We start from the raw sequence: 22,896 nt of genomic DNA on the forward strand, positions 1-22,896 counted from the left end.
GAGGGGACCCCGGTGAAGAGGACGGGGCGACCGCTGGGGCAGAAGGCGGTGGGAGGGAAGGAGGCTGGGAGGCGGAGGCGCCCGCGGCCGGGCTAGCTGCGGAGGGGGGAGGCGCGGCGGGCGGGAGAGACTAGCACGGTTCTCATGGCAACGGGGACGGATCTGCAAAACACAGCCTCGGCGCCGGCGGAAAAGTCCGAGAAGAGCAAGATCTGGGTCCCAAGCGGCATCCGGGAAGCTGAACCGAGCGCATCACGAACCTGATCGCATGTCTTGCAAAAGCAGAACCCGTAGAAACCCCCCACCCCCATCCCTCACCCTTGCAAGGGAGGGGCATGAGGAGAAAAGGATTTTTGGTTTTTTTTTAAACAAGTGGGAGGGTGGATCTGAGACTTCTGGAGGAAGAATTCGCGGCAAGTGCAAAGGCCCTGAGGCGGGCACACGGTTAAAGCGCTGGAGGCGAAGCGAGGAGGGCAGCGTGACTGGAGCAGGCAGGGAAGGACCAGAGGAGCCGGGCCAATCCCGGCGGGGACGGGTTGGGCTTTGTTTTGAAGGGAATCGGGAGCCCCAGGAAAGTGTGTGGTCTCAAGGGGTGGGGTCTACGTCAGGATTTTAAGAAGCTCCAAGGGGCTGCCGGGTGGGTAGGGATGGCGTTGAGGAGGCAGAGAGGTTGTTTCGGGAAGAGGCCCAGGTGGACAGAGTCGACCGGAGAATTGATTTAGGAGCAGGAGTTGGGGCGGGAGGGACGGTAAGCGAGGAGAGCTAAGGGTCAAGGCTGGATCGGCTCCCGCTCGCCCCCGTGTGGCTGCGCGGGGGCTGCAGCCCTTAGCCGGGTATCTGACTCGTGGTACCAGTGACTCCCTCAAACCCCAGCCCCGCAAGGTCAGGGTCGTTGTCCGCGGGAACCCGGAGTCAGCTCCGCTTTTAGGGCCGGGGGCTTGCCTGGGGGAGGAGCCATCCGTCCCCTCACTTCCTCCCCTCCGGCTCTTGCATTCTGCAGACCCTTCCTTCACAGGCCCACTCCTGGCCTTTGCACCAGCCCTTCCTGCCGCCTGCAGCGCGCTTTCTCTGGCTACTGGCCTAGTCAGTTCTGGTCTCCTTCGACCTTTGGCCACAGTATTCCTCCTCCCCACCCCCACTTCTCTTCCTCCTGTCTCTTCCCTCCTCCCCTCCCCTTCCCTCCTCCCCTCCCCTTCTCCTCCTCCTCCGGCTCTCCCTCCCCTTTCCTCCTCGCCTTCCTTGGCCGTCTCCTCCAGTTTACTGGTTCTGCACTAGCCTTGGTTGGACTTGTCACTGTTAATGATAAAATATTGCCTAAGTCATCTGTTGGCAGCCCTCGCTTCCCTCTGAATCTGCCCTCCCTGCAGACACAGCGGTAGGGGTTCATGAATATGTTGCTTGCGTCGGTGGGAAGGCTAGTTTGGGTTTTCCCGTTGGTGGTTTTTCCTTTCCACAGGAGGTGGGTGCAGTCCGTTAAGGGGATGGGATAGGGGTTCAGGGAGGGTCCAGGATCCGAACCCGAGGCCCCTGCAGCCCCTCCCCAGCCGAGCGTGGGAGGCGACCACAGCTGGGAGCAGGGTCTGCGCCATGAGACGTTTCCTCGCAGAAGCTGTAATTATGGGTAATTTTCTAACTGCAACACAAAAATTAAAACCCAAACAACATCGGGAGGGAAGAAGCCAGAGCAGCTGGTGAGCACCGGGGCAGGCTGAGCCACGGGTTCTAGCCCAGACCTGGGGGGTGGGGGGGAGGGTCACTGGGACCGGCTGAACTCTGGAGAGCCAGCAAGCCCTTGTAGTCTCGGGTTATAGCCCAAATCGATCACCTGGAGGCGGAACTCCCCGGATGGAGGGTCTCCAGCTGGGGGCTGGAAACCCTGGCGGTGTCGGGCCAGCTGGAGCCGGTAGAAGCTCAGCCCCCAGGCTCTCGGTGTCTGGAGAAACTCCAGGCGAGAAGAGGGACACTGAGGGACTGGGCGGAGGCGCCTCAGTTTAACCTACAGGTCGCCCCTCCCCCGCCACACTCTGTTCATCTTCCACAAGGCTTTATCTGAGGCTGTACACATACTGCCCTGCTCCCAGCACTTTCCTTGGCTCCGAAACCCGCAAATCAAGACCCCGCCTCTCTGCCCTGCACTTGCCAGAGTCAGACTAATCAGTAGGAATTGGTGCACCCAGCTCTGACAATCCTGTAAGTCCTCCCAGCAGCCTCATGAGAGAGGCAGCCTTGTGTTTTTCCTCCCCATGTTACAGAATGGGAAAACTGAGGCTCAGAAAAGCTTGGAGGGAAATACATGGGACGCCCCGAGGCAGCAGCTCGCTCACTGGAGCGCCCTCAGGTCCCCGTCTGGATCTAGAATACTCTGGGAAATTGGAGGCATTTTGTGGAAATCTCAAGAGCAAGGAAGGGAGGAATGGGGGAGGGAGAGACCTACAGCAGATGCAGAGAAAGTTCTGCAGGTGAAACGGAAGCTCAGGGCCAGGAAGCAGCCTGCCCGGGACGCACAGTAGAGAGTGGAGGCGCTGGGTCCCACTTTGGCGTCCCCAGCAACACTCCTCCGTCACCTCTCTTTGGAGCTCCCCCTCTTTTCCTGTCGTGGAGGTGTTTCCATGGCAACCTAAAGCCCCAAGATTCCCCGGCAGTACAGGGGGAATGCTGGGAGTGCTGGGCTCTAGACTGGAAGGACCCTGCTGAAGACTCAGGTTCGGTGCACAGGGGAGCTCTTCGAAGCGTGGGGCTGATACACTAGAGGGGCTTTTCTTCCCTTTTGAGGGGCTTCCCTGGTGGCTCAGCTGGTAGAGAATCCGCCTGCAATGTGGAGACCTGGGTTCAATCCCTGGGTTGGGAAGATCCCCTGGAGAAGGGAACTCCAGTACTCTGGCCTGAAGAATTCCAAGGACTGTACAGTCCATGGGGTCGCAAAGAGCCAGACACGACTGAGCGACTTTCATTTTCACTTCACTTTTCTCTGCTTTCAGCAGAAAATAACAGCACTGAGGAGTAGATGCTTGCTAAGCACCAGAAACTGGTCACTTCTGTTCATACTACTGTTGCGGGAACGCAGCTCATTTTCCCACCCAAAGCCTCAGTGGGGTTTGTCACCCCCCACCACACACCCTGCCCAGACCCTCCCCTAGCCAGCCTCCCCTTGTCCTTCCGGCCTCAGAGAGGCCCTCCAACTATCTGGGGGCACATTGCCGTGTTGGATTTCCTGCAAATCATGGTTTTGCACATTGATTGCCCACGTCCCCAGTAACCCATGAATTCTAGGAGGGCAGAGAATTCGATGATCTTGTTCAGTGCTGTGTCCCTAGCACTTAGAACAAGTCTTGGCATGCAGGAAATGTTTGATAAATACCTGTTGCTGAACCAATGAGTTAAAAATTGCCAGTGTCCCCTCTGCTGAGAGTGGGGGGCAACATAGATCGTCACCTGAGGGCGCCCCAGACCATCTTGACCTCGCCCCACCTTCCCGTTTTGGTCGAGGTGGAGTCTGGGGGTCAGAATGGGTGGGGCTAGGACTTCCCTGTGGTACAGTGGATAAGAGCCCGCCGGCCCATGCAGGGGACACTGGAGGTCCCTGATCTGGGAAGATTCTGCATGTTTCAAGCAACTAAAGCCCGTGGGCCATAACACTCTAGAGCCCAGGAGCCACAGCTTAATAAGCCTCTGTGCTGTAATTACTGAAGCCCCCCTCCCCCAGGGTCCACATGCTGTTACTACTGAAGCCCGTGTGCCTGAGCCTGTGCTCTGCAACAAGAGAAGCCGGTGCACCACAAGGAGGAGCCACTCCTGCGCCCAGCAACTAGAGAAAGACCTGGTGCAGCAAGCAAGACCCAGCAAAGCCAAAAATAAGTAAGTTTTTAAAAGGAAAAAAAAAAAGTGGGCGGGACCAATTTTTTGCCTCTGTCAAGACCACCCAGGTTGCAATCCCGAGCATAGCCACACGGGGGCAGCAGAGACTCGCAAGTTCGATTGTGGGGGACCTGGGCAGACTCCGCCCTTGGCGCCCCTTTGAGTTAATCAAAGGCCTCTCTGATTTTTTCAGGCTTGTAACCTAGTCCACCTCTCTTGATCTTGCCCATGCACCCAAGTAGGTTTCCAAAGATATATTTATGTGCCAAATTAGTTCATGGTACAAATGAAGAAAAAATCACTCAGTACTCCCATCCCTTCAAAAAAACGTTCCCATTTTGAGCTCTTAGCTGCACATCTTTTGTTTTTTTTTTCTCGAGAGGACTTTGATTAACTCTCTTTAAAACTGCAAACCTCCCTGTCTTGCTCTCTGAATCTCTCAAATTCTGCTTAACTTTTCCTCTCCAGGACTATTATCTCCTAATCTCTTTGAAATTTACTAATTGACGTTTCATCGCGTCTCCCTACCCATTCCCCACCCACCCCCAATGTCAGCTTTCCAAGGGTGGAAGTTTTGCTGCATCCAGTGGACGCTCAGTAATATTTTTGGAAGGAACAAAGAAATCTTACCCAACTCTAAGAAACAGATAAAACTAAATAACCTTCTTAGCCCCCTCCCCCCCACCCCACCCGCCGCAGGCAGTCACTACCACGAAGTCAAGTCTAAACCCACACATCCAGGAGCAACAGATGACCATCCTGTGCATACAGTGGCTCTGCACACTCTTCCAGGTAGATCCAGACAAATGAACTCATCTGAGCACAGTGCAGACTAATGCTCAACCACACGACTTGGGGGCTGACTCTTCAGTTGCTGTAGAGCTTTGGACAAGCTACTCAAATACACTGTGGCTCAGTTTCCCCATCCGTCAAATGGGGAGGGGGGAGGATAATGATGCTTCCTGCCTCAAGGAGATCATGTGAAGATGACATCACTTAATGATACTTAAATAGACAGTGCCTGGCTGCTGCAATTTATAATTCTTAGAATGTTTTAAAAATAGGACTGCTTATAGTATTCCTTTATAGTCCTCCACCTATTTTTTCTTTTTTCAATTTTTAAGTGTTTGACTGCAGTTGGGTCTTTGTTGCAGCACATGGTTCCCTGACCACGGATTGAACCTTGGACCTCCTGCATCGGGAGCAAGAAGCCTTAGCTACTGGACCAGCGGGGAAGTCCCAGTCGTCCACCTATCTTAATTTGGGGTCCCTTAGAAATATCAATAACCTCAGATGTGCAGATGACACTACATTATGGCAGAGAGTGAAGATGAACTAAAAAGCCTCTTGATGAAAGTGAAAGAGAAGAGTGAAAGAGTTGGCTTAAAGCTCAACATTCAGAAAACTAAGATCTTGGCATCCGGTCCCATCACTTCATGGGAAATAGATGGGAAGACAGTGGAAACAGTGTCAGACTTTATTTTTTGAGCTTCAAAATCACTGCAGATGGTGACTGCAGCCATGAAATTAAAAGACGCTTACTCTTTGGAAGGAAAGTTATGACCAACATAGATAGCATATTAAAAAGCAGAGACATTACTTTGCCAACAAAGGTCCGTCTGGTCAAGGCTATGGTTTTTCCAGTGGTCATCTATGGATGTGAGAGTTGGACTGTGAAGAAAGCTGAGCGCCGAAAAATTGGTGCTTTTGAACTGTGGTGTTGGAGAAGACTCTTGAGAGTCCCTTGGACTGCAAGGAGAGCCAACCAGTCCATCCTAAAGGAGATCAGTCCTGGGTGTTCATTGGAAGGACTGATGCTGAAGCTGAAACTCCAATACTTTGGCCACCTCATGCTTTTCCTCATTAGAAAAGACCCTGATGCTGGGAGGGATTGAGGGCAGGAGGAGAAGGGGACGACAGAGGATGAGATGGGTGGATGGCATCACTGATTCGATGGACATGGGTTTGAGTAAACTCCGGGAGTTGGTGATGGACAGGGAGGCCTGGCGTGCTGCGGTTCATGGGGTCGCAAAGAGTCGGACACGACTGAGCGACTGAACTGACTGACTGAGGAGTAGGCCAAAGATCGGAATTAAACTGGAATTATTTGGAACGAAGTCCTGGTCCAGGTGAGAAGAGAGATGGTGGCCTGCAGGGGGCGCCAATGAGCAGGCTCCACAGGCCGCGTTCCCAGGAGGCCTTCGCGGAGCCCGCGCAGAGCACGTGCCTCGGAGACTTCCTACCCAAGGAAAGAGGGGGCTGAGGCGTTTCTAATCAACTCTCCTGCGGTCTGTGGTCAGGGTTGCTCCCAGGAGAGCAATCTGGGCCAATGGCGTGGCGGCCTGTTACCAGAGCAACCTCAGCAAAGAAATGCCCCTCTGGCAGGTGGAGCACGGTTGCTGACCGCAGCTGCCCTGATGCCACGTTTTGTTTGCCCACCCCTCTCCCAAAGGCGTTCTGTGACTTCTAAATTTTTACTATCCCCAGCGAAGCCGTGTGGCCTCAAACAAGGTCTTTCCAGTTCCTTGAAAATCAAGCTTGGCTTCCTGAATTCGATTTTTGTGCCTGATGGCCCGTTTACCTCTCCCCCACCCTGGGGACCCTCAGCTGGAGGATGCGTCACACACGTCCCCGGTACCCGTCACATGCTCACGTCCACCTCTGTCTCCAAGCGCTTCCCTATACTTGTTTTCCAAAGGAGGAAACAGAGGCACAGACAGTTTAAGTTACTGGCCCCAGAACACACAGCAAGGAAGTGGCTGAACGAACCTGTCACTGTTTGCTGAATTAAAGCACAGAGATCCGCAGCTGCCCGAGCTTGCTCACCCTCCAGGTTTGTCCCTAAGTTGGCTTGGCCATCTTAGCCCAGCACTCAGGCTTTGTACCTGCCTCTGGTCCCGACCTGCCAGCCCCGTAGCCCCTCTGATACCTCAAGATCCCTAGGGCCTGTAAACAGCTTCCGCTGCACTCCGGCTGCCTAGCACCCTGCCCTCAACCCACCCCGGGGTGAGACTGGGCTCTGAAAGTAGCCAGACCAAGGCCAGGGGATGGGGGGTTGGTGGTTCAAAGGCTGTCACAGGGGACTTCCTGGTTAAGAATCCGCCTGCCACCGCAGAAGACGGGTTTGATCCCTGCTCCAGGAAGCCTCCACGTCCGGAGGGGCAACTAAGCCTATGCGCTGCAACTCCTGAAGCCCGAGTCCTAACGCGCATGCTCCACAGCAATAGCAGACACCGCGATGAGAAGGCCAAGCACCCCAACTAGAGAGGCGGCCCCATGCAGCAACCAAGAGCCCGAGCAGCCAAAAATGAATGAATAAATAAAATTTTAAAAGCTTAGCTACAAAGGCTGTCACGGGAGGAAAGGAGGTGGCAGGAAGGGGCTGGGGCCGGATATGTGGAGGCCTTGCCCTGGGGAGGCTCAAGGTGGAGAGGGGCTGGTTCTGCATAAGAGTGAGCGCCCTGGGACGGGGCTGGAGCTGGATGCGGGGCAGGGGAAGCCCTTGGCCACTCTGGCTCTCCAGGCGAGGAGCCTCTGGGAGCACACCGAGGCCACACCAGCACGGGGCGGGTGCAGGGAGATCAGAGGGTGTCCGGGGCATGGGACCAAATCGAGGCGCCACGAGTAGGTGGCCCCAAGGCTGGGTTACCCCAGACAGCCTCCTGCGTCTCTGTCTTTGTCTTTGGGGGAGACCTCTGAATCTTTCTAGCTATCTCTGGGGTCTTTGGGATATCTGAATTTTGGTGGGTATCTGGGAGTTTCCGAGGGGCTTCCCAGGCGGCTCAGTGGTAAAGAATCCACCTGCCAACGCAGGAACTGCAGGAGACTCTGGTTTGATCCCTGGGTAGGGAAGATGCCCTGGCGGAGGAAATAACAACCCACTCCAGTATTCTTGCCTGGGAAATCCCATGGACAGAGGAGCCCGGTGGGCTACAGTCCGTGGGATTGCAGTCAGGCAGACTAAGCGATGGAGCATGCACACATGGTGGTCTCAGAAGGTCTCTAGAAGTCTTGGAGGCTCTCCGAGGTCTCTGTACTGACAGGCTAGCCTGCCTGGGACTCAGATGATCAAGAAGGGGAGTATGAAGATGTGTCTTCTGGAAGTTTCTGGTTCCTCTCGGCCAGGGTGGGGGCCGCAGATCCCAGAATCGCCCCTCTTCCCACAGTCTACCCATGGCCTGTGGGGGGCTGCAGCAGGAAGGTCCAGTCCCCAGCTCCCCCCCAGACCCATCTCTAGCACCCACTCTCTCAGGCCCCAAGCCTCTTGTCCTTCCCCAACCCCCACTCCAAGCCTGAGTGCCTTGAACCCTGTTTCCTCATTTCCTTCATTTCCTCATTTCCTCCTATTCTAAGGGGCCTCAGCATTGGAATCCACCCAGAGCCGCAGCTGACTGGCGCCCCTCTGTTCCTCTCCTCCTGAAAGCCTGGGTGCTTGTCTGTGCCTGTTGGCTGATCCCAACATCTGGACTGAACGTGCTGCCTGTGATTTGTATTCACATGATATGATAAGATTCTAAGGGAAAAAAATGTAAAAACACACACGGGGAGCTTGTTCCTCCCATCCATCTGCCACTAAGAGGTAACCCCAGGGTATTTGTTTTTCCTGTTTCATCAAAAGTCTTTTAGGAAGCTGCTTTAAAATTTTTTATTTATTTGTTCCAATTAACACACTCACTGAGAGGCATTTGCTCTCACCCAGATCCACTCTCACCCCAGGGCCTTTGCATGGGCTATGCTATCCCCCAGATGCCCTCCCCCATCCCTTTACTTAAACAAGCCCCTTTATTCTTTGCAATAAAGTCTCCTTTGATCATCGGATTAAAATGTTGTCACCTTCCCTGCTTGCTTCCCAACTTTATTTTCTCTGCCACCTGTTACATATTTTCTTCATAGATTTTGCATGTTGCCAGTCTCCCTGATGCTACAAGAGCTCCACAGGGACTGGAAATTGTCTGTTTTGTTCATGGCTGTATCTGCAGCTCTTAGACCAGTGCCTGGCACACAGTAGGAGCTCAATAAAGGCTTATGAAGTAAATGAACGAGTCTCTCCTTATTGTTTCAGAGATCTATAACTTCATTTTCATGACTCTGTGGCATCTCCCAGGGTAAATAACTGTTACTGATCTAACCAACTCCTTAGGTTGCTTCTGATTTTTTTTTTTTTAAATAAAGAGTACTGCAGTGAATCACCCTGTAGCTATGCTATGCTTTTTGCCTTTAAAAAAAATTTGTATTGAAGTGTAGTTGATTTACAATGTCAAATAAGTTTCAGGTGCCTTTTTGTTTTTTATTGTGCAAAGTACACTTAACATAAAATTTATAATTGTAGCCACTTTAAGGTGAGCAATACAGTGATTTTTATTTTATTCACAGTGTTGTGCAACCATCCCCCCTGTCTAGTTCCAAAACATTTTTATTACCCCCAAAGGAAACCCCCCACACACTAGCAGTCACTCTCCATCTCCCTCCCCAGCCCCTGACAACCACAAGTCTGCTATTTGTCTCTGTGGATCTGACTGTTCCAGACATATCCTATCAATGAAATCACACACTGTGTGGTCTTTTGTGTGTGGCTTCATTCATCCAGCACAATGTTTTTGAGGTTCATCCACGATGTAGTGTATGTGAGAGCATCACTCCTTTTTAAGAAAATTGATTGATTGATTTTAATTGGAGGCTAATTACTTTACAATATTGAATTGGTTTTGCCATACATTGACATGAATCCGCCACAGGTGTACACGTGTCCCCCATCCTGAACCCCCCTCCACCTCCCTCCCCGTCCCATCCCTCAGGGTCATCCCAGTGCACCAGCCCTGAGCACCCTGTCTCATGCATCCAACCTGGGCTGGAGATCTATTTCACATATGGTAATATACATGTTTCAATGCTATTCTCTCAAATCATCCCACCCTCACCCTCTCCCACAGAGTCCAAAAGTCTGTTCTGTACATCTGTATCTCTTTTGCTGTCTCACATATAGGGTCATTGTTACCATTTTTCTAAATTCCATATATATGCGTTAGTATACTGAATTGGTCTTTATCTTTCTGGCTTACTTCACTCTGTATAATGGGCTCCAGTTTCTTCCATCTCATTAGAACTGATTCAAATGAATTCTTTTTAATGGCTGAGTAATATTCCATGATGTATATGTACCACAGCTTCCTCATCCATTCGTCTGCTGATGGGCATCTAGGTTGCTTCCATGTCCTGGCTATTATAAACAGCACTGCGATGAACATTGGGGTGCACGTGTCTCTTTCAGATCTGGTTTCCTTGGTGTGTATGCCCAGGAGTGGGATTGCTGGGTTGTACGGCAGTTCTATTTCCAGTTTTTTAAGGAATCTCCACACGGTTCTCCATAGCGGCTGTACTAATTTGCATTCCCACCAACAGTGTAAGAGGATTCCCTTTTCTCCACACCGTCTCCAGCATTTATTGTTTGTAGACTTTTTGATAGCAGCCATTCTGACCAGTGTGAGATGGTATCTCATTGTGGTTTTAATTTGTATTTATCTGATAGTCATGTTGAGCATCTTTTCATGTATTTGTTAGCCATCTGTATGTCTTCTTTGGAGAAATGTCTGTTTAGTTCTTTGGCCCATTTTTTGATCGGGTCATTTCGTTTTCTGGAATTGAGCTGCATGAGCTGCTTCTATAGTTTTGAGATTCTTTGTCAGTTGCTTTGTTTGCTAATATTTTCTCCCATTCTGAAGACTGTCTTTTCACCTTGCTTATAGTTTCCTTCATTGTGCAAAAGTTTAAGTTTAATTAGGTCCCATTTGCTTACTTTTGCTTTTATTTCCATTACTCTGGGAGGTGGGTCATAGAAGCTCCTGCTGTGATTTAGAGCATCACTCCTTTTTTAAAAGTTTATTCATTTGGCTTTGCTGGGTCTTAGTTGCGGTAAGTGGCATCTTCAGCCGAGGCAGTCAGGGTCTTCTCTTCGAGGTACGTGAACTCTTGGTTGTGGCATGGGGGATCTAGTTCCTCAACCAGGATTTGAACCAAAGCCCTCTTCATTGGGAGCACTGCGTCTTAGCCGCTGGACCACCAGGGAAGTCCCAGAGCTTCATTCCTTTTTAAAAATGTATTTGCTTATTTCTGGCTGTGTGGGTCTCTGTTGCCGCGTGCGGGCTTCCTCTGGTTGTGGTGAGCGGGGCTACTCTTCACTGCGTGCACAGGCTTCTCACTGCTGTGGCTGCCCGCGTTGCAGAGCGTGGCCTCTAGGACGCTCGGGCTTCCGTAGTCGCGGCCCCCCCAGGCTCTAGTGCGCAGGCTCAATAGCTGTGGTGCGTGGGGTTAGCTGCTTCACGGCAGGTGGGATATTCCTGGACCGGGGACTGAACCCGTGTTTCCTGAATTGGCAGGTGGATTCTTTACCTCTGAACCACCAGGGAAGCCCCAGCTCCATCCCTTTTTCTGGCCAAATAACATTCACTGTATGGATGGACCACATTTAGTTTATCCACCCATCAGTTCCTGGTCCTGTCGTTTTGTAACAGGCAACTATTCCGGAGTCCCAGGAGTGGGATGCTGGCTCTGGGGCCCGGGCATTCATAATTCCCATGACAGGATGCCTCCCACTGCTCTGTGCTACTGATGCTCCCCCAGCAACGTGTGGGCTTGCTCGTTTCCCCACATCCTGGCCAGCACAGGGTGTCATCGCACTTTTGAATTTTTGCACATCTGATAAATATGCAAAACTCCTCTGAGTTTGAAGATAGAAAGGGGAAGAGTCTGAGGAGAAAGGAAAGCATAGGGGAGTAGACTCCAGCCCCCCAGAGTCCAGGAGAAGACTCTTGACATTTATTCCACTTTACATATGTGGAAACTAAGATAAAGAACAGTGAAGGTCAAGCCATGAGCCAGGGGCTGGAAAGGATTTGAACCTGGCCTGCCTAAAGCCAGGACCCCAGTGAGGCAGAGACCCTCTGCCAGCCCAGCTGTGCCCATTCCCTCCTCAAGCCCTCTTTTGTTTTGTTTTTATTCCATACCACAGAAGACGAGATGGTTGGATGGCATCATCAAGTCAATGGACAGGAGTTTGAGCAAACTCCGGGAGATGGTGAAGGACAGGTGTGTCCACGGGGTCACAAAGAGTCGGACGTGATTTAGCGACTGAACAGCAATGTGGCATGACTAGAGATTGAACCTGTGCCCCTGCATTGTCCCGAGTTTTAACCACTGGACCGCCAGGGCAGTCCCCTCAGCCTCTCTTGTGTCACTATTCCTGGGGTCTGACTCAGGCCACCCTCTCCTGAGACTCCAGGCTCCTGGAAGGGTTCCCCACCTCCAGAGCCCAGGCTCACTGCAGAAGAATCTTTTCACACAGTGCCCCTCCGCTGCTCACACACCTGCCTTGGCCCTGGGAATAAAGCCCCACTCCTCAGCCTGGCATTGGAGGCCTTCGCTGCCTGGCCCCCACCCGCAGCCAGCTCCTACACTTACCCTCGGCCCTCCAGCCACTGCACTCCTAACGAGGCTGTCCCCCTTAACCACTCTCTCCCAGGCCGCATGGCCTCTCCGGAGACTGGACCTGTGCTCCCTGCTGTGCCTTCTCGCTGCCGTCTGTGGCCGTTCATTTCTGCCTGCTGCTGCTACTCGTCCTCCAAGCCCCAGACAAAAGTCCTCTTCCCCAGCGAGCCCTCCTCTCAATGCCCCCCGCCCCAGCATCTTCATACACAAGGAGAGTTCTGAGTCTGTGGGAGAGGCTAAGAGCTTGCAAAATCAAAGGCAGGTTTTAGGAATCCTTGGCAAACTCCTATTCATGTGTTGAAACCCCACCTGTAATGCCTCCTTCTCCAGGAAATCTTCCAGTACCCTGTCCCTCACCCCGACCTTGACCTGACTCCGTCAGACTGGGGGTGTCTGTGTCCAGCTTTATCTTTTTCCAAGACTGGATGCTCCTAGAGAAACCGACCGGGGGTGGAGCCTCTTCGGGGGCTCAGCGTGGATAATGTTTGTTGAATGAATAAATGAATGCATGGGTTGGGAGTCAACTGAGCTGAGACTGGGAAGTGAGAGTGAGTTGATGAGGTAGCAGTTAGTTGGGGTGTCACTGGGGGACATATAGTCATTGAGTCTCAGCAAGAAGGAAGCAGGCCGCCCGCCCCTGCCCCTCCCGTGAGAATCCCGATTCTTGAGGCCTTCCACGGGGCGGGGGCGGGTCTCTGGGTCGTCTTTATTCTTCCCCTCTGCACTTCACTCGGCACCAGTTCCTCTTCCCCGTGAGCAGAGCTGGGTGCAGAGCGAGAGGAGCGCCAGGCATCACAGTGGATCGGAATCCGGGGAGGCTCGGACCCTCTGACCCCCACGTCCGGGTGAGCCACCACGCCGCCGGCAACTTCTAGCACGACAGAGGCCAAGGGCGGGCAGTAGGACCAGAAAGGTGGGAAGGAGGCATTGGAACTTGGGTCTGTGCAAACCAGAGCCGGGGCGGGGTGGGGGTGGGGGTTACTCGTCAGCACCCCAACCCAAGACTCTCAGACCCAGACTCCCAGCCCCCTGCAGTTCGAGAAGAAAGGCAGAGGGGCGGGGTCGTTTCCGGGGCAACAGCTCATTTGCATATAGGCCTGTCTTGGCCAGCTAGCTCTCCCAAAATATTTGGGGAAATTGGGCAACCTAGCCCGAAGGGGCACATCTGAGAGAAAGGGAAGGGGCTGACTGGGCCAAGTCTCCTCTTTGCCTTTCAAGCCCCTGAGGCATCAGGGTTAGGTGCCCGTTCCCCAGAAGGGGAGACTGAGGCCAGAGCCAATCAAAGAGGAGCAGCCAGCGAAAGGCTGCCGTTTTAACACTTCAGAAGTGGCCTGAGCTATAAAAACACATATATATATATACAAGTGGCAAGGGGGAGGGTGACCACAAGCTGAGGCTGGGGCTTGGATTCCGGTGTCTCTGCCTAGGTTGCCTGAATGGGGGACGCCCTGCTGTGGGCGCTGTTGTTGCCGTTGCTGCTGCCCCAGGCAGGCAGCCAGACATGCAGCGTGTTCCCGGGGAACGTGAGCTGGGCCGAGGAATACCATGACAGATGCCTCAACTTCAGCGGTCGCATCCTGAGCCAGCTACCTCAGAACCAGTCTCTGCAGGCCAGATTCGTGCAGTTCCTCGATCTGTCTGCAACCGGCCTTCAGCGGCTCCCGTGGTCCTTCTTCAGTGACCTGCCGCAGCTGCAGTTACTGATTGTGACCAACAACTCCTTGGACTTCGTGGACAGGGCGCTGGCCAAACGCTGTGACCTCACCCTGCTGGCTGACTGCAGCTGTGCCCTGGTAGACTGGCACAAGGACTGGCAGGGCAACTGCTCTGGCCCAGAGCCTCCGGAGTGCCTGGATGTGCCCACCGGTGCCTGGCACAACCTCTCTGTCTTCTTGGAAGTGAGCTGTCCCTCTGGCCTGACCAAGGCAACCATCGGAGCACTGGCGGCCAGTGGAGGCCTGCTCCTTGTGCTTGCCGTTGCTGGCCCGGTGCTGGCCTGGAGACTCTGTAGACGTCGGATGGGCCAGAACCTGAGCAAAACGTGGGCTGCTCAGGATGGCTCCAGGTCTGGCTCGGGCTGGCAGCCGAGGTACAGTAGCCAAGCCCGCAGGCCTAAGCCCCCAGCCAACACCCCGCCCGGATCTTTCACTTCTGACTACGAGAACATGTTCGTGGGCCCACCGGCTGCCAGACACCAGTGGGATGAACACAGGTGAGTGACCCACACACGTGTGTCTGTGAGTCTCTGGAGCCGGATGGCCAGGGTCCAACTCCTGGCTCTGCCTCTTATAGGCTGTGTGATCTTGGGCAAGTAGTTTCCCCTCTCTGGGCCTCAGTTTCTTCCCAGATAAAATGGGGTTAATAACAGCCCTCCGCCTCCCAGAGCTGGCGTAAGAACTAAATGAGTTCCTGGATAGAAGACATGCATCCCCCTGCATGACCTGCACACCCAGTTTCTGGCTGACAAGGTTGCGGAGGGAGGAGGCAGGTGTTCAAGGTGGAGTGGGCTCTGTGGTCGCAGTCAGCGGCCTGGGCTTAGATCTTGTGTGACCCCAGGCTGCCTTTGAACCTCTGTTTCTATCTCTGTAAAATGGGACCACATCCTCATCTCCCCCTGACACACGGGAGATGCCAAGAAAGCCGTCTATGTCTCTCTATCCCCACAAAGCCCTGCCTCCCAAATGGGCTAAGCTTAGATAGATGGGTCTGTTTCCAGGTTGGATGAGAGAGGGGATTTCTGGGGGGCAGGCGCAAGGAGAAACAAACCTGGAGGTGGGAGAGAACAGAGACCGCTGTGAATGTGTTTTGAGAAGGCAAGACTTCAGGGCTGAGGTTGGAGGGGGCTGGGAGGATCCAAGCAGGAAAGGAAGAGGGTCACGATTGCGTTGGGCAGCAGAATCCAAAAGATGGGGAGGCCTGTGGGAAGTTATTGATGAGAAATGAGAGAATATGCAAAGCAGATACAAATACGGCTCAAAAGCAGAAGTGGTCTGCGGTAGGGAATAGAAGGCACCAGACTTCCTAAGGCAGTGTATGTTCTGATGCCCACCTCTGCCTTGCTGTCCCCAAGATCTCAGGGCCAGGCTCCTCTAAAAATACGGTTTACAATAGAATGTGTCAATCTCATCCTACACTTCACAGTTGCAGAAATAGAGTTTCTGGACACTCCTTGGCAGCCCAGTGGTTAGGACTCTGTGGTTTCACTGCTGAGGGTGCAGGTTCAATTCCTGGTCCAGGAGCTAAGATTCCACAAGCTAGGTGGCACAGCCAAAAAAAAAGAAAGAAAGAAATGGAGGTTCTAGGAGGCAGGAGAATGACTTGCTCAAGGTCAGAATCAGAGACTAGAACAAACCCTGACTTCCATCCCCATACAACCATTTATGTAATTTGGAGTAATTTATACTAAAGTATACATGACTGATAGACACCACTTAGTCAGTGGGGCCTTTGTTCCAGGAGGAGCCAGGGGTGGGGTTAGGATGTTCTGGAGGTGGGAAACTTCTTCTCTGGGGTCTTGCCCACCATAGCAAGATATTCCTAGAAGCTACCTCTTCCCTGATCCATTCAATAGGTGGGGAAACTGAGGCTCAGGGATTTATTTTTGTATCGAGGCCCAAAGTCAGTTGCTTCAGGAGACCTGAGGGGGAAATTTCCCATCTGAAGGGGCACTGATTCAGCTCCAGGCAGCAGGTTCATGTGCCTGGTGTGACCAGAACTTCCAGTTTTTCAAGAGGAAACCAAAAACTAAATTTGAATGTAAAAAATGGGCAACTATCTCAGCTTTAAGGAAGAAAGAAAAAAAAACCTGCCATGACTCAAGGTCCTTGGACCACAGCGTTGCAATGCTCTCGGACCGCAGCGTTACAATGCTCTCGGGCCGCAGCGTTGCAATGCTCTCGGACCGCAGCGTTACAATGCTGAATCCATAGACTCTTCCCTGAACCACTGTCCCCACTTGCTTTCCTCACCGGAAGTTGGGCCAGGCTGGGAGAGCACTGCTTGATGCCTCACTCACCTCATATGTAACTAGGGGTGGACTCAATCACCATGATCTGCTTCGCCTCTAAACGCTGATGTGCCTGCTCCCTGAGTCCTGCCTGACCTCCCATCTGTCTTTTCCCCACAGGTCTCCCCCTTCGGAGGGCAGCGACTTCTACATGAGCTACGAGAGCCTCGAGCACGAATCCCAGCCTGTTTATTGCAACCTTCAGTCGCTGGGCCGGGTCCCCTTGGATGACGAGGAATACGTGTTCCCCGGGCGCTGAGCAGCATCGTCACCATCTCAAACTCCAGCCTGGCCCCTTCCAGGTGACGGGGCATTCTTCAGTCCTCCTGTCTGAGGACTGGGACCAGGGGAGGGTCATCCTTGAGGCTCTGAAGCCCCATCCCTAGCCCACTCTGCCCCCCAGGCCACTTGGCTGCTAGAAGAGGAGGAGAGACCCCAACATGGATGGGGACGGGAGAGTCAATGTGTGAACGCTGCTGGCATCCCCTGTCAGTGTGCAAGCATTGCCCAAATAAATTCTACAGGACAGACGAGGCTGCTGGTGAGTGGGCTCCTCAGAGCGGGGATTTCTTGAGCTTCCAAGACAAGAACTCTGAGACTCCTCAATTGCTCCCAAGCCCCAGTCCCTCCCCTCTGTCCCTCTCAGGCCCCTTTCTCGGATGCCTGGTATCCAGTCTTGGGCCCCAAGGCAGCCCACACCAGCCTCAGAAGGGTCTTTATAACTCAAGAATAGGACTATGCTCCTCCCCTGCTCACATACCCTCTATGGCTCCCCAGTGCCTCCAGATTCTCAGCCTGGTGGTTGAGACCTGCATGGACCCAGCCCTGTCCAACTCACCACCCTCTCCCATTCCTCTGCCCTTCTAATCTGGGCCTCCTCTCCCATCAAGCTCACTTCCCTCCTGAAGCTTTCATTTCCTCACACCACTTACCCATGCCATCTGACGGCCCAGCATGCCATCCCCTTCCACATCTTCTCACGCTTAAGCATCTGTATGCAGGCATAGAACTCTGGCCTGGGCATCAGGAGACACAGGTCCAATTCCTAACCCCGTCGTGAACTCTCTGGGCTTCAGGTCCCCCACGTGTAAAACAGGGTGATTAGAATTGGTCTCTAAGGTGGTTTTAGCTCTAATATGTTGAGATACCTTACCTCATCCTTCCGGGTCTAGGTGCAGCACCAGTGCCACTCCAAGAAGCCATTCCTGGTTCTTCCTCAGGTAGAGTTCATCACTGCCAGAGCTCAGGGTATTTTGAGAGTTTAAGCTCATGTCTCAGGTGGGTTTCCTATCAGCTGCCCCCAGCCTGGCTTCTGTCAAGCCCTCAAACTACAGGCGACAGAGCTGGACACAGACATCCCCAGTCCTGGGAGGTCAAGCCTGGACCAGAGGGAAAGATGGAGCCAGGACCACCAGACAGAGATGAATGAAGGTGTTTTTAAAAGGCTGTATGTAAGAGGGGAATCTGGAGTGGGTTTTGAAGGATGCATAGGTGTCTGAGGAGAAGAAAGGACAAGGCACAGGGGGCAGGGAGACCAGCTTGGAGGCGTGAAAAGACACATGGGCAGTGGTGTCCAGCCCAGGCAACAGCTGGTGTTTGGGGAAAGACTCAGCATAGCATCTGCTGCCTTTGGGTCATCCTGACATTGAGTTTTATTGAATCACACCACCTGGGAGTGACCCCAAGTGGGAGAGGTGACCTATGAGGGTCTTCAGCTTCCTTGCACCCCTGCATCCCGGTCCTACATGGCTCAAGCCCCCACTCCTGCCCCCAATCATATGTCCCTCTGTTCACTAACACATTGCCTGGGTTGACTCCTTGGCACAGTCCTTGCTGCAAATCAGCCACTTCCTTATGACATTTCTTTTACTCATCTATCTTGTACTCATCTGTCTTCTGCACTTGACCGAGCTGGAATGGAGTGGTTTTGCCTACCTTGTCACTTTATCTTCTCAGGGGCACAGCCAAGGCCTGGCACAAAGGGGGTACTCACTGAATACAGTCAGGGGCACCTACAGTCATTCCAGCCTGCCTCTGGGTGGAGGGATTCACAGGGGACACAGCACTCACTGCTGGAGCTGGAACTGTCTCCTCCAGACCCCTATTCCAGGTACTCAGGGTGAACAGGCAAGCGAGGAGGGGGCTGGATTTGGCACATCTCAGCAATTATTCACGATCCCAAGTAGAAAAGGGTATAACCTGGGAGATGTGACGTGCATGAATGTTCTTCACACATTTTCTCTCCTTACTCTCTCTTATTTTTTTTGACACTGGCATGAGGCATGAGCCATGCTCAGCTCCCTGACAAGGCGTTGAACCCATGTCCCCTGCAGTGAAAGCATGGAATCTTAATCATTGGACCACCAGGAAAGTTCCTCCATGCTCTTTTTACATGAAAGGATAGAGGCACCATTAACATGAAGGGAGGTGCCACAGACAGCAGAAGGAAGGCGACTCTTCTAGGTGGTGGTAGATTCACACACACTGCACCTGATGGCAGATGGACGTGACTCTGGGCTGCCCATGTTTGGAAAGGTGACCCCCATGGGGGGAGAGACCGCAGGATGGTGATCAAGACAGGGCCAGATACCTACAGAGACAGGAGTGCCAAGAGATGAGAAGACATGGAGGGAGACTAAGACCCAAAAGGGTCTCAGAAACAAAAGCAGAGGAACAGGGAGGTAGAGAAACACAGAAACAGTGAGAGGGATGTCCCCGGATACCCGTGGGCCCCATGGATGTCCTGACAGTGAAAAGAAAGTGTCAGCCGCTCAGTCGTGTCTGACGCTTTGCCACCCCACGAAATGTATAGCCCACCAGGCTCGTCTGTCCCTGTCTGCAGGCAAGAATACTGGAGTGTTGGGAGTGTTGACAGAAAACAACAAAATTTTATAAAGCAATTATCCTTCAATTAAAAGATAAATAAAATTTTAAAAACAAATAAAATCACACACACCACAAAGAATACTGGAGTGGGTAGCTATTCCCTTCTCCAGAGGATCTTCCTGACCCACGGATGGAACCCTGCCCCATCCTGAATTGCAAAAAGATTCTTTACCATCTAAGCCACCAGGGAAGCCCATTGACATCATGAGCACCATCCCCTTTCCCGGCATCCCCAAAGAACGTCCTGCCACCCATTCCCTGGGCTGTTTCAATCATCCCATATCAGATCCCCTGGGGGAACTGAGGCCAGCGGGGCTGGGGGTGGGGGTGGGCTCTTCCCAAGGTCACCGGCTCCAGCCTGGATACCACAGAGGGCTGATCAGACAGCTTCACGTTTATTACCAGGGTTTTTCATAAACACACACCCTGTCAGACCACCCCTCCCCAGCCCTCTAGTCCCCAGGCAGAAGACCCCAATAAATTAATAATAAATAGAAATATAAATACATAGGTTTGGGTGGGAGGGGGCAGACAGCAACGGTTATGAATAGGCTATTTCAGGTTCCAGGAGCCCACCAGACAGGCAAGGACAACTGAAGTCTTTCAAATGCGTCCATGCCATAAATGAAGGACCAGGGCCGCTCACACGCAGTGACAGTCCTTGGCCACGAGGTCGTCAAAGGGCGTGAGTGACACGCGGCCGTCGCTGTCTTGGTGCATGAGCACCACCGGCTCGTAGCTGGCAGGCACGCAGCAGGGCGCCGGCGCAGCATCAGGGTTCAGGCCATGCAAGCGCGCCTGCATCTGCGCGTGCGTGTTAGCGGACCGGAAGTGGCTCGGGCACGCGCCGACGCACATGCGCACGTCCAGCTCCCGCGGCGCCAGCACCCAGTCGGCCCAGCCCAGGTCCTCAAGCGACGCGCGCAGGCTCTGCAAATGACAGCAGCGCCCCTCCCCGAGCGGGCAGCTGTCCCGAGTGTGAGCATGCGCGTGACGGCGCCCCCTGGTGGCGCTTGGCCGCCAGTGCAGCTCAAGCTGGGGCGGTGCAGAAGGCAATGCCTCCTGCAACTGGTCCGGGCTTGCTAACAGTTGCAGGCGTATTGCGGGACCCCGGGAGCCTCCGAGTCTCAGCTGTCGCCGTAGTGGCCGCGTCACGTCCCACGAGCTCTGCGCCTTCGGGGACAGCCGGAGAAGGGCCCGATGCAGGCGGGAGGCTGCAGGGAGCCCCTCAGTTAAGTTGACCCGGGGGATGCGCATGTGCAGGTGGCCACCTGGCCCAAGTCGCACTATGGAAAAGAGGAAAGAAAGCTAGTCACTCACGGGCCTACCGTGTGCTGAGCGCGGGGTGGTGGTGGTGTTTGTGCCATTTCCTCCAACACCCCAAACTGGATCCTACCTCAGGGCCTTTGCACAGGCTACTTTGTCCACCGGCCACATTCTTCCCCTGAATCTCAGCGTGGCTGGTTACATACCACTCCAGCCTGACTGAAATTGGCATCGATTGATTTCATTTGGTTGTCTATCATTTGCCTCCCCCACTAGAATCACAGCAGGGACTCCTGTCTCCTTGGTCACCACTGTGCCTGGCACACAGTAGATGCTTAGTACCCGCGGGAATGAATGTATATCTGATCTTTAGAGAGTCTGCGATTTCAACACTGTCTCTGCCTCCTTTCTGCGGGAGTCCCATGGCAACAAGTGGCATTAAGGTGGGATAAAAGCTCTGGCTTCTGACTTGACGCCTCCCAGTTCCTAAAGCAGACCAGATCTTGCGCCTGCTCCGCCTGCTGGAGGCTCGGTGGAGAGTGTGAATATACTCCACTCCCTAAGACACCAGTCACATGCACCTTTAGCAGAGTCTTGGCGCGCGATTGCATCAGATTCGGAACCAGCCCAAGGAGGTTTAGCGCATCTCAGCGCACCGCTCAGTGCCCCCCGCTTCCCTTCCTTCCGCGGGACACCTGGATCTTTCCCCTGGGAAATCCCCCATACAAACAGCCCTTTCCTTATATCCAAGGGCAGAGACCACACCCCCTCGCCCGAACTTGTCTCTGGGTTCTCCTAGGTTCTTTGAGTCTTCAGTGGAGTCGCTGGATTCCCTGGCCTTAGTTTCCCCATCTGCGACCCCGGGAAGTGTTGTAACATCTCAGATTGGCTAAGCCTCGCCTGGTCCCGCTGCACATCCGGTCTTTTGCTCCCCCAAGGGGCATCTTTCTTGCCTGGTTCAGGGATGGGGAAACTGAGGCTCGGCGGTAGGTCTAAGAACCACCAGTTAGATGACTGGAGCTGCCCAGGGTGGGGTCTCGGAGATTTTACTCACGTTTTGGAGTGACTATCCGGACTTGAGGAGGGGGGATGAGGTCCGAGTTCGGGTCTTCCCAGGTCTGGTTCGCTCGAAGCCGTGTCAGCAGATCTTCGTAGCGTTTCCGCAACTCCCGGAATCTGGAGATGTCTGGGCTGGAGTGCACGTTTGAGGGTCCTTGCAAAGTCTGGAGGTGCTCCTGGGTCAGAGACAGGGCGCCTCCCGACCGGAGCCAGGAGAACATGAGCAGCATCAGCAGCATCGGAGAGCGATGTGGCGCTGCCGGTCGCTGACCAGGCATGGCTATGTTAGTTAAGTTCTAAACTAGGACTGACCGGTCGCTGCTGGACCAGCCTTTATAGTCCCCGGACTTTGTCCGCCCCCGCTTGCCTGGTCCCGCCCGCCGTGGGTGCAAAGTAAACACTGCAGGACCAAAACTGGGCGGGGTCTTCCGCTGCTTTTCAGCAGACGGTGCTTTTGATGGGGGGGGGGGGGGGTGCTCCTAGGTATGCTGGGGAACCCCCCTCAAGAGCCTTCTGAGCCTCAGTATTCTCTACTGTGAAATGAGGTCATCGTCCCACCTGGGCTGGTAGGAACAGTAATTTTCTCAAAAAAGATTTATTACTTACTATGTGCTAAACCCCATAGCAGGGATTTAAGAGGTGGCTTTCTTCTCTGATGAGATTCCCCCTCTCCTCTCTGCTCAGGTCAAAGGCTGAAGATAGTGAAAAACCAAGAAAAAAAGAGGGAAAAAAGGGCCAGAAATAGCCAGAAGGTGCAAACTGGGGCAAATCATTCCTATCCATCCCACCTCTATTCCTTCACCTGGAAAATAAAGATTGAGACTTTCCCTTGAGAGAAGGTCAAAAAAGGTGTAAAGGACAGGGCCAGGCACAGAACAGGTGCTTGATAAACTGGGTGTTTTTGCAGTTACTCATCCTCAGCTGGGGAACTCCTATCCATTCCTCAAAACCCTACTCAAAAATCCCCTCCTCCAGGAAGTCTTCTCTGACATTACTTTTCCAGGCTCAGCAGGATGCTCCCTTCCTCCAGCCCAGCCCTGATCCCACAGTACTGGGAGTGCGTGTACTTGGCCCTGTCTGCTCCAGACTGGCAGCTTCTTGAAGGCTTGGACAGGGACAATGGATCTGGGCCCTGATCCTTTGGCTGGGCCTGAAGAGGAGATGGCAGGGAATTAGGGTAGTGAGGCTTAGGGCAGGGAGGGCTGGTGTCGAGTCTAGCCACTAGATAATGGAAGGGCAGCAGGTACTCTAGGAATACCCTTCCTCCTGGGCCACCCAGACCTTGTTCTACTGCTTGGGACTCCTGGCCCCAGGCATCCTTCCCTGTGCCCGCTCCCAGCTTC

General features: G+C 53.5%; 2 protein-coding genes and 1 long non-coding RNA gene across 5 annotated transcripts; 2 read left to right on the forward strand and 1 right to left on the reverse strand.

Moving 5' to 3' along the window:
• Window positions 1–3,553: 3,553 nt before the first annotated feature.
• On the forward strand, window positions 3,554–8,890 carry LOC139033049 (uncharacterized). Its single transcript, XR_011485675.1, has 2 exons — window positions 3,554–3,855; window positions 5,010–8,890. It is a non-coding gene; the product is annotated as an uncharacterized lncRNA (long non-coding RNA).
• Window positions 8,891–13,064: 4,174 nt separating this feature from the next.
• On the forward strand, window positions 13,065–16,873 carry LRRC25 (leucine rich repeat containing 25). 3 transcript variants are annotated; one of them, XM_020884457.2, is made up of 4 exons: window positions 13,065–13,249; window positions 13,764–14,548; window positions 16,463–16,644; window positions 16,746–16,873. In XM_020884457.2, the coding sequence occupies exons 2-3, from the start codon at window positions 13,773–13,775 to the stop codon at window positions 16,599–16,601; spliced, it is 915 nt and encodes a 304-aa protein (XP_020740116.2). In that variant the 5' UTR covers window positions 13,065–13,249; window positions 13,764–13,772; the 3' UTR covers window positions 16,602–16,644; window positions 16,746–16,873. The 3 variants fall into 3 exon arrangements, with proteins under 3 accessions (XP_020740116.2, XP_020740114.2, XP_020740115.2); XM_020884455.2 differs by having other exon boundaries at window positions 16,463–16,873; XM_020884456.2 differs by having other exon boundaries at window positions 13,069–13,181; window positions 16,463–16,873.
• A 2,731-nt stretch (window positions 16,874–19,604) lies between these two features.
• Window positions 19,605–21,841, reverse strand: GDF15 (growth differentiation factor 15). Its single transcript, XM_020884454.2, has 2 exons — window positions 21,549–21,841; window positions 19,605–20,514 (listed from the first exon to the last, which is right to left on the reverse strand). The coding sequence occupies exons 1-2, from the start codon at window positions 21,829–21,831 to the stop codon at window positions 19,871–19,873; spliced, it is 927 nt and encodes a 308-aa protein (XP_020740113.1). The 5' UTR covers window positions 21,832–21,841; the 3' UTR covers window positions 19,605–19,870.
• Between the last annotated feature and the right edge of the window lie 1,055 nt (window positions 21,842–22,896).

This window comes from Odocoileus virginianus, chromosome 3, assembly GCF_023699985.2.
Source record: "Odocoileus virginianus isolate 20LAN1187 ecotype Illinois chromosome 3, Ovbor_1.2, whole genome shotgun sequence".
In the NCBI taxonomy this organism is placed as follows: domain Eukaryota; kingdom Metazoa; phylum Chordata; class Mammalia; order Artiodactyla; family Cervidae; genus Odocoileus; species Odocoileus virginianus.